At 42.5% G+C, this 11,390-nt stretch overlaps 1 protein-coding gene across 3 annotated transcripts in view; it reads right to left on the reverse strand.

Moving 5' to 3' along the window:
- LOC117958424 (homeobox-containing protein 1-like) overlaps nt 1–10,973 on the reverse strand; it is an 11,730-nt gene extending 757 nt beyond the window's left edge. The window contains exons 1-9 of one of the 3 annotated variants that reach the window (XM_034894999.1): nt 10,755–10,973; nt 4,216–4,719; nt 2,880–2,965; nt 2,681–2,791; nt 1,434–1,590; nt 1,237–1,319; nt 768–863; nt 455–543; nt 103–186 (exon numbers count right to left, since the gene is read on the reverse strand). In XM_034894999.1, the coding sequence (XP_034750890.1) occupies nt 103–186; nt 455–543; nt 768–863; nt 1,237–1,319; nt 1,434–1,590; nt 2,681–2,791; nt 2,880–2,965; nt 4,216–4,718 (1,209 nt within the window). In that variant the 5' untranslated portion in view covers nt 4,719; nt 10,755–10,973. Of the gene's footprint in view, nt 1–102; nt 187–454; nt 550–767; nt 864–1,236; nt 1,320–1,433; nt 1,591–2,680; nt 2,792–2,879; nt 2,966–4,215; nt 4,720–10,754 lie in introns of all 3 variants that reach the window. The other 2 variants (XM_034894926.1, XM_034894848.1) reach the window with 2 other exon arrangements.
- Between the last annotated feature and the right edge of the window lie 417 nt (nt 10,974–11,390).

Here is an 11,390-nt window from a genome sequence, read left to right on the forward strand (position 1 = left end):
GTGTGTGTGTGTGTGTGTGTGTGTGTGTGTGTGTGTGTGTGTGTGTGTGTGTGTGTGTGCGTGTGCGTGCGTGCGTGCATGCGTGCGTGCGTGCGCCTGTACCTGGGTTGGAGAGGACAGGTCAGCTCGACTGAAACCAAACTGCCTGGCCGAAGCTCTCTTGTCAAATAAGGACACCTCACAGCCCTGTGACAGGTTAAGACAGGTTATACAATACCCAGGTCTGCTGTCATAAGAATAGTGTCAGAATGCCTCTAATCTAGTGATTCGTAATCTTTGAGTCAAATATGTGACTAAATGTAAAAAAAAAAAGAGGTTACACAAAGAGGAATCAAAACAACGTAGCTTGTGTAATATTTCATAGACTGTTTAACTTTACAGATGGACAACACATGCATACATCTGAGCTGCTCAGTGCAGAAAACCTCCTACAACTAATTTACGTTCAGTCCACCTGGTCGGGGAAGTCGTTGCCATCCACCTCGTCGCTGTTGGACTGACCGCCTGGACTCTGGACCTCGATGCCGTGGCTCTCCAAGATGGCTGCTTCTTCAAAAACACAAACCTCATCATAGCATATCAACGTCCAACAACTACACACTCAGATCCAAGCCAACGCTGACGCGTTCATGTTCCGGCCTTTGGTCATACTAGGATTTACTGTGTGTAACTCTAATAAAATACACCACTGTTAACAAACACACAGACCCACAGACCCACAGACACACACACACACACACACACACACGCACAGAGGTAGACATTACCAATGTTAGCGCGCCTCTTGATGTCTTTGCGGCGGTTGGCAAACCAGTTGTAGACCTTCAGAGATGTCACCCTCTCTAAATCGGACAGCTTCTTACCTGTAAAACACACACACACAGACACACACACACACACACACACACACACACACACACACACACACACACACACACACTCAGATCACAGCTACTGGGCTGCTGCTTTTCTGTCCTCTACTCATGTGACAGGTTTGAAGGTTCATTGAAGCATATTTGATTTCAGTGGTCAGAGAGTGTTATTAAAGAAGCTGTTCTCGCTCGTCCTCACTCAGTAAAAGCTTCTTCTGATTCATGAGCTACATGTGTAACTGTGTGAGCCAAGTTGCCATAAGTAAAGAGTAAAACTATTTTTTTTTCCAAGCAATTATCTATAAAATTTGAAGTAATGTACTATGGCTTATAATTGTATTCATTCCTCCCTGTTCTGACCTACCTGGTTTCTGAATGACAGTGTTGCAGGCGGTGGCAATCTCCTCTCTCTTGGCTTCATCGGGGTACTGGTTATCAATGAAGTAGCTGTGTAGACACACACGTATTCACCATACAACGTACAATGACAAAGCCAATCACACATAATTAAATACTTTTTGAGCCCGTCCACACCTCCTCCTCACCCCCCAGACAGCTCACCTCTCCATGACAGCCAGACACTCCTTCCTCCAGGTGAATCTGCTCCCTCGCCGCAGGCGGAAGCCCCCGGGGGCTGAGCCAAATGAGGGCGGGGCTTGGTGCCAGTCCATCACCTCCTCCAGAGCCAGTGGGGCGGCTCGCATTGCAAGAGTGGCACCTGAAGTCACAGACACCAGACAGCTTTAATAATAAGAAGGCTTATTTCATTACAGTATGCCACACAGTGGGCCTTTCCCCTTTCCCAGTTTGTGCATCCTCCATTCCCCCCTTCACGTCTTAGTCCCGCCCACAGGAGATTCGAGCTTTCGAGTTGAGGAAGAGCCTCGAGGAGAGAGGAGTTGGGGCAAAGGCCATTAAACAACACGGGACATCTCTACCTCCTGACTGTCGTTAAAAGCGACGTCAACTCAATATGACAAGCGGCAGCACAAGCACAAACACTTTTCTATTTAGCGTTTCCACCTAAAAATAGGTCTCAAATAGAATAATGAAAAGAAATCATTGTGTATTGCACATTTAGTATGTGTGTACACCCCATCATGACGACAAAGGACAAAGAGTAATTTATTACACCCTGACTTTCATTTATTTTGGAGCATCTAGCCAAATGGAAGTCAAGAGATTCTAATTTCTTTTTTAAGGAAGACACAGGATAACTGGACTGTACTGTGTTTAATACTGAACCTTCCACCCTGTTGGTCTAATCACAATCTATTCATTGTTCAATTACAGGAAAACAGTTTACAGTCTTTATTTCTGTAACCAGGGAGATCTCAAGATGCTCATAAAACACAAACCCATTCCGTGCCTTTCTTTTCTGTCTGAAAACTCTTTGATTACAACTTACAGTTTGTCACATCTGCAACTTTCCAAACACTGTAAACCTGTCCTCTGCTGTGAAATTAAGGCATGTCACTGTCCTATTTATTGTTGAAATCCCAGCTATGAATACCAATGAGCTGAGGTTCAATTTTCCTTTTCTGCCCTGATGTATTAGAGCTGTCAATCTGGGGGTGTCCAGAGTTCTGCTCAAGGAGACTCTAACAATACGCGATGACAACATGTTTTAACCAATAAGGAGCTCTTTCCAGTGTGTTGTACTAGGGATTGTCCTCCTAACTGAACTGCATGATTGTTGCTCAGCCAACGTTAAGACATTTGAGTTGGTATTGAAGTAGTTAGTTTTTTTTACACGTGGAAGAGTTGGGGGGTTATGCAGGAGATGTAAGCGTGATGGGTGGTGTTACCAGGGTTGGTTTTCTCCAGCTGGTACCAGCGAAAGAAGGCTCTTTTCTTCTGCTCGCTGAGGTCTGATCCCTGCTGTAGGAGCCAGTGGGAGATCCGGCTCTGACTGATCCCTGAAGGAAGAGGAACAGAGCGAGATCTGTACCATCAGTAGGCTGGACGCTTGCTGGCATGTCAACCCTTTCTGGTGGTGATACTCACCCGTTACCTGAGCAACCACAGCCTGGGAGATCCGCCTGTTTGCCAGGAAAGACTTAATCTCTTCTTTGATCATAGCACTGTCCCTCCTACAAGCAGAGAGGGGAATCTACTGTTTAACACAAAGTACAGGAACTGTTTACATCTCATTCTCACGTTTCACATATGGCACAAAGTCCCTATACTTAACCAGCTGTAACTCTGCTATCCACATCTATATTCCTGGCAGCTGCTGTTGAAGCTGAGTATGTGCAGGAATCAGAGGCCAGATCCTGCTGCTGTAATATTGACTGCTTTCTGGTTTGATTTCATCTTCACACAACCTCAAATCAATACCCATCTGATTGCAGCTGTCTGACTGCAGACTACAGATGAGCAGCTCTCCTGAGAGTGAGAGTGTGTGTGTGCGTGTATGTAAGCCTTGTATCATATTCAGTGTGAGCTACAAGCAGACCGTTTGTATTAACAACAATTGAATTGAATTAAATTGAATTGAATTTTGATTTCAATTACGATTTTGGCTCCCGATGATCACCATGCGCACATCCGCATGCGCACATCCGCCCCTCCTGAAGCCATAAACTCTCTCAGCCTATAAAGTCAGGGGGCAAGATGTATCCATATCACCCACTGGAAATTAAAAACTCACCATGAGTAAAGATGGCAGAAGGAGGGCAGCCACAGCCCTAGTACTAATTATTGTCATGCAGGTAGCAAACCGTACAGAATATACTTCTGCAGCTCTATATCTGTTTGGTTCTGTTCTAGTGACTTTATATTTGTTTTACTTTTTTCATCATCATCATCCTCATCCTCATCACCATCATCATCCTCCTCCTCATCAGTAGTGAGATCATTGTGGGAAAGACTCTCAGACATGTCATAACAGGGTAAACACAGCTGCATTTAATACAATTATGAGATGAATTGTTTGATTTTGGTTTACCACTTCAAAATTATTATTATTATTATTATTCTCATTATTAGAAAGTGACAAAAAGGTAGCACATCTCGGGTTCCCAAGTTAAGAAGGACAAAATACTGTCATTGCCTTTAGCATTATTATTATTTAGATACACACATTAGGATACTGTGTTCACTTTGCTATGATACTGTGCATCTGTGAGGAGTGTACATTATTGTGAATCCACGTCTTCCTTCGTGTTTTTCCGACGAAGGTGTGCTGGGTTAAGCAGTAGGCGCATGTTTAAATTGGTAAACCTTTTCTAGATAACACTCTCAAAGATGACATTACTCGGTGTTCATCTCTGAGCTGGTCTGGCCTGGTAACTCCTGGTCCAACCTAGTCTAGGTTACGGCAGGTCTAGTCAGGTCTTACCTCATCAAGTCCTCCACCTTTTCATCAACATCTAAGTCCTCTTCGCTGGTCTCGAACCCGTAGCCTGGCGCTGCGACACTGCCACTAACAACACCAAGGGGAAACCGGGGAGGTGACAGCTTCCCATTGGTGACAGCAACTAGGCCATTCTGGACTACCGCAGCCATGGCGACAGGCGATGCTACTGGAATTGGTAGAAGGGGGGAGGTGGTGTCGAAGTTGTTATTAGGTGACGGTGAGAGCCGGCTGTTAGGGAAACTTGTCTGAGTAGCGGTGGAAGTCATGGAAGAAGAAGCAACGACGGCGCTGGATGAAGACAAGGAAGACGAGGGAGGCATGTAGGGAGGCTTATGGGTCAACTTGTGTCCATGTTGGCGCTCCAGGTGGTCCAGGGTGTCCAGGGCGTGGAGGACCTCCACCTGTGTGATACCTGTCCTCCGTAGCCTCTGGAGGAGGTCAATCTGCTCGATGGTGAAACGAGGCTCCTCACACTGCTGGAACATCCTGGGGGAGATCATTACACACCATTAATGACCGAGGAAAAGGGCGCCCCCACATTTACTTTCTACTTTCTTAGTACAGTATTTTTCCACAAACAGAAACAATTCTATACATGCATGACATTTTACTGTCTCTACCTTTACTTTTATGCAACTAAATAAATCCATAAAAATGGAGTGTTCAAAATAGTACTCTGTAGAGTTTTGACCACTACTAGCGCTGTGGAGAAGTGTTAGGAGTGGCTCCCTCTAGTGTTGGTAGAGCGAACACGGGCGCTGGGGTTCACCTCTTGCCTTTTGGTTTTCCACTGATCGACAGGTGGTGGCAGTAACCCCCAAAAGGAGTGGAGCAATGCACCAACAAACAACAACTGTGAACAAGATCATTTGGATGTAAACAATGCACAGTTTTACATTTTTGAGAGAACAGCTTGAGAAGCGAACACACAGTCAACATCATCGGCACAAACAATGTATGTTGAAGAGAACATAATGCAGTCCTGGTTGATTTGTTGACACCCGTGGTTAACCGTGGTAACTGGGAGGGAGTTTTGACAATACAGGTGCCACCGCACCGATTTTGTTTCATTTCTAAAAAGAAATGACATCATAATAGCCGCTGAACTGAACTCACATATTGACCACTGGGAGCAAAAAAACACTGAGAGGATTCCCTGTTGCTTTCATAAAGAAGACTAACCGAGACAGTAAACAACGTTGTCCAACATGCTAATACTTCTGCATTGTGTAATTGCGGCATTTCTGTCAATCCCATGTTTATTTTGTGCACAAGGAGGGCCTGACCAGGGGCAAAGAAAACTCTTTTATACTGCGGAAAGGAAATTAACTAATGCAAATACATGAAGTGACTATTGCACAAAAAATACTGGTCATGAATAGTGCCAGAAATGGAAGATGATGTAATGGAAATCTACATTTTCTACTTCTGATTAATTGATACATAATTACTCATTAGTGACCTTTCTCTGTCACTGAGCTTCACAACACCAAAATGGAAGAAGTCACATCCGTTTGCTTCATGCCTGCAGATTTACAGCACACACACACACACACACACGCAGGCACTGTGTGACATCAGAGCTCAGCAGCTGCCATCACATTTTAACCCCATTAATCATGATATAATGTTACCCATTTGATGCAATGTGTGGTATGTTCTCACTTTATTGTAGCTTTAACAAAAAATATTGTTGATTCCCATCTGTATTGGTTTGATCTGCCAAGTTCTTTTAAATGTGCACCCATCTTATGTCATTTCTAAAAAAGAAATGTTATAAAAATATTCACTGAACTGTACTGAGCGAGAGAAGGAGAAGATAGAGAGATTTTAAAAAATGAGATACTGCATCTGTCATGTTTTTCTTTCTAATGTCAAAAAGAAAAACAGGCACAGCAGAGAATCAAAGTCAGCAGACATGTCAACACTTCTAATGCGAGGGAGGGTGACTGTGTGTGTGTGTGTGTGTGTGTGTGTGTGTGTGTGTGTGTGTGTGTGTGTGTGTGTGTGTGTGCATACAACTTGGGAAAAATGCCAAATAAACTGTACATCCCAGACAGAGCCAAGCTCCATACTTTGTTTTACTGCAGCAGAAGATGAGTCACGCTGCATAAAGTCAGACGACATCCGACTCATACAGGACTGCATAATGATCATCTCAGCTATTATGTTTTCAATTCAATAATAACTGATCCAAGTTTTTTGTCTTGAGTTTCTCTATTTTGTTTCAGATTAACAATGAAATGATTTTTCTTCCTCCTGCATTACTTTTTTTGGAGCTCTTTATAAAACTGATATGATTAATACATTATAATAATAATAATACGCTTTCCAACCAAACTATCTGTGGTTTAGACAACCAAACAAAGCATGCAAGAAAACTCAACACAATAATACTAATTTCTTGAAAAGTGACAAATATGTTGTAGATTTTTATCACATAAATGTCTGCTTGTATGCCTTTCTCCAATTAGCCAGCAGCAGAGAGATCAGAGCAAATTAAGACAAAAAAGAGATGGGGAATGACAACAAAGGTCCACGGCTAGATGCAAACCAGATGCACTCTAGAGACAAGTTCAGACTGCTCAAAGGAAACGAGATGTATCGAAGTACCAGTTGGAGGGTCTGCCTACATCCAGTCACCGCCTTGAGAAACATGCACTGCAGGGAGAAGCAACAAAAAACTGGCTTTACCTTTCCAGACAGCCGGGGCCTCATGTATTAAAGATGGCACCGCGTTCATGCCAGAAGATGGCGTACAGCCAAAACATGAAAAGGACCTACACAGAAATATTCATGTGTATAAAACCGGGCGTACGCCAGGTCCTGCACATCTTTCCTTTACACGTCACAATCAACGTGAAGTTGAGCGCACAGCAACGAGCCCCAGACCCCGCCGTTCTGCACTCACTGCCGCATCGCGTGTTGACTGGTACATATCGAATATATCTAATATAGCATATATATCATGTTACAAATCTGTGCTCGTCATCATATGTACATTGTTTGTACTGGTGTTATTGTTTATTACATTGTGAATACATATTTCTTAAACTGAATGATGTTTTTGTTGAGTTATTATTACACCATTCTTTTTCGCTTTAAAAACTAATTAAAACTAATTGAACTGAATTTGAAAACAAAAAGTCCAAACGAATAAAAATAAAAACTAATGATATCAATTATCCGGATATCAATTCTGAGCAAAACAATCGTGATTCATATTTTGCCCTGAATCGTTCAGGCCCAAGTGGCATCGCCACAGCAGATCCAGAACCACATCCATCTCCGTGTCGGTCCACACTAAGCAGTCTGAACTCACTGGTGTGATGCCATTTATTTTCTAAGTGTTAGTAGGCGCAGTGAGACTGCATCCAAAAATATTTCCTAAACAGATTTTTCATGCATTTCCCTTCCTCCCAGAGGTAAGGAAGCCTGTGAATTGGATTATTAGTGTGTAAAAGACGTGAGACATTATCCACAATAATGATCAAACTTTAATGGACTATCAGCAGATATACTTGTGTTTTTTCATAGACAACGTCACAGACATACTGTGTAAGTTAATTTTTTTTAACCTCACAAAGTGAAAGCTTTTTGTCCATACCCAACTTTACTGGAACATCTCCCAACGAGTACAGAAACACATCTCTAATCAACACAGTGCCGTTTTCTCAAAGGGAGCTGGAATATTGTGGATTCCTATAATCTGTAGATTTCAAATCAATCCAAGATCGTAAACTAAGATGAACACAAACACTTTACTTGTACACCTATGAGTGCATGAGAAAGTAACAGCTAACTAAATGTTTGGACAGATTTTAATAAATGATTAACACCGAAAACACACCGAGCAGAAGCAGAGTGCCCCTCGCTGCAATAATTACTTTTACAAGGTCTTACTTTAGTAAAAAGACACAGTGGCTTTAAGATGCATAACACCAGAAGGAAGGCCAACTTAACTTCTCCTTCCTGCCCTGGGAACAGACAGATAATGAACCATTATTATTACAGACAATAGTGTATCCCAAGAAAAGGCTGTTTTCCTCAACAGCAACCCATAACAGCGCAGGAAACCAACTTTCATTTACTGTATTTGCCACAGAGTAGACTGCATTACTTTGAGTTTAAGCTTTTATTTTTTCACACTGTCTGAAGCCAGGACCCAGCCACCTTGGTTTCACTGAAGCTTCTACTGATGGCTGCAGTAGATTAACAGTATTTGCAGCAGCCCCACTCACTTTGGTAATAAGATAGTCTGTACCTATGAGGTTACGTTGGATTGCTCCATTGCTGCTGGAAATTCTGCCGGGCCCTCCTTCTGGCCGGATGTCCGTCCCCTTCCTCTGTCTCTGTGTTGGCCTTCTAACCTATGGTGGATTTCTGAGGACTATGGTTACCTGGTACTCAGATCTCTGCAGGGTAAATCCAGACAGCTAGCTAGACTATCTGTCCAATCTGAGGACTATGGTTACCTGGTCCTCAGATCTCTGCAGGGTAAATCCAGACAGCTAGCTAGACTATCTGTCCAATCTGAGGACTATGGTTACCTGGTCCTCAGATCTCTGCAGGGCAAATCCAGACAGCTAGCTAGACTATCTGTCCAATCTGAGTTCCCTCAAGGGGGTAAGCCTCTCCTCTCTAAGCGTAGCTCCTATGGCGCCATTTTAATGCTACCAAGCCATCACCTGCAGTTAGCAACCCATTGACTCCCATTCATTTTGACAACACTAGGACAGTGAATAACTTTACATCTGAATCATTTAAAGACTATATATATGACTGTTGTTTATTTCTAAAGAAACACAACAATGTATAAAAGGCTCCGTTACCTTGAAGCTCACGTTATGGGTCCATAGCAGACGTTTTTATAAAAATAGGATAACGATTGTGTCATAACTACACAACTTGCTGTTGCATAGTTGACAAATCACTGTGTTGTCACAAGAAGCTTGCAGACAGTTTGGACTTCATCAGCTGTTTAGGTTTAATTACTAATGTTAACTAGCATCTTAGTTAGCAGTAATTATCCTGTGTCTATGTTATTGTTAACTAGCATTTTAGTTAGCAATAATTAACCTGTGTCTAAGTTACTGTTAACTAGCATGTTAGCTAGCAGTAATTAGCCTGTGTCTATGTTATCTCCTAACATATACCTACCTCTCCATCTCTGCTGATTGGGAATGATTGAGATTTCTCTTGCACAGCTACCAGAAGACTTACAGCTTTCGGACAGGTTACTAATGTCACATCTACGTCTTCCAGCTCAGTTGGAGGCTGCGCAGTAACGCTCAGCATCACCAGGAAAGAGCTTTTAATAGACTTCACTGGTCTACACCGAGAACACCGGGGTCTGTTGGTCCATTTCTTTAACTGTCTATGAGTTTAGCCTGGTAGTCCCCAGAGAAGAAGTTGGTCATTTCATGGAGCAGATTAGAACCCAAATTAAGACGTAAGCAACTAAAACTGCTGAATGTCAAATTGGTCATTATTACTGAGACTTATAAAGTGTCAAAATATATTAGCTGACATTGTTGTTCAATAGATAGCTCAGAGATTATCAGATAATAAAATTACTCATTTAGCATGGGGGGGTTAACACTTCTGGAAGGCACTGTATCTTTGTCACCCTCTCACTAGGGGCTGAGCCCCCTTACAGGTCTGATCCTAGAGTCGGCCCTGGTTTGTCCAAAATAATTTCGTGTACTTGTACTAATTACTTATAAAAAAAAGAAGGTTTAACAATGAACTGTACTTCTATTCCTGAACCCAGTGACCTGACCTAAGATCCTGACCAGACGTGGCATACCGTGAAAACTGCCTCCCAGTTGTAGACATGTGCCAGGAGCACATAGACGACTCATTTAATCAAAGTAGGCAACTTTAACTGGCCTCGAAACCCCGAAATGTACCCCAAAACCAGAACAGCACACTTCACTGTAGTACTCCCAAATGTCAAGGTAGCGCCAATGCCGAGTGTTAGCTTTCAAAGATCGAGCTTCACGCCGAATTCCATCAGGAAAAAACGTGTTTTAATTTCGTCCAGCTTCTAGGAAAAAAAGCATGCACGATAGAGGGTGCCTTCAAACGTTTTATGGATAATGAAGGAGAACTCCTCTATTCGGCATAGAACAATAAACTAGTCCATTATACGCACAACACAATTGTGCACTGCGTTGTGTGTTCGCCTGTTGTTGCATCGTAATAACCACACTACTTAAATCCACTGTGCATCGCGGTAGCGAGCATTGTAGTCCTACTGTAAAAGTTGACATTGTGTTTGATTAACTGTTTCTTGGTGAACTATTTGCATGCCGAATTACATATTGACTCTTTATTATTCAGATAAGACCGTGTGAACCAGTTTGGGCAGTGCTGTCATTGAGCGCCAAGTAAAACGCCGCAGTACAGTCGGATTTTTAAGGAGTTTTCAGTTATCACCATAGAGAGAAAAGGTAACGTATCGGGCTAGCAGGACCGTTTTAATACTGCAGTAGTTGGAGCTGCAGGACTTAACTTACCTTAATATTCCAGTCTAAGAGCCTCCACAGATCTTTATTTTACCATATAGCCTTTGCCTCGGGGCGCCGGGACACACGGACACTGACAGTATTCCCAAAATGTCTCCTCTGTTTATAATTGGGTTTCAATCCACCGTCAAACACATTCGCCTTTTGTCCGGCAGACAGGCGCCATGTTGACACAATGACGCAAGGAACGATGGGAGTCGCAGTTTACGGAACTTACTGTACACAGAGCTGCCAGTTTATTAGTTACACCTGGATACAGCTGGAACTCAATAGAGTATCAGATTGTGTTGACAGTGAGAAGGGTTGATTGACTCTAGGGATACTAGGGAAGTTGGTTGTAGGTTGTTTCTTACATGTTAATGACACCATGTTACTTAGCTGGCTTTTGTCTTAGGTCGGTTATAATATGCAGCTTCAGATCCAACTTGTTTCCTTTTTCTTTTTTATGTTACTAGTGTGAACATTTAGATGACCCTTATTACACACACACACACACACACACACACACACACACACACACACACACAGAGTTCAGTGTCACACTAAAACTCAAAAAGATTGAAAAAAAACATATATATGTACTATATAAATGTATATGTATATGTTTATGTTTATCAGTATATGTAT

This window comes from Etheostoma cragini, chromosome 1, assembly GCF_013103735.1.
Source record: "Etheostoma cragini isolate CJK2018 chromosome 1, CSU_Ecrag_1.0, whole genome shotgun sequence".
Taxonomy (NCBI): Eukaryota; Metazoa; Chordata; class Actinopteri; order Perciformes; family Percidae; genus Etheostoma; species Etheostoma cragini.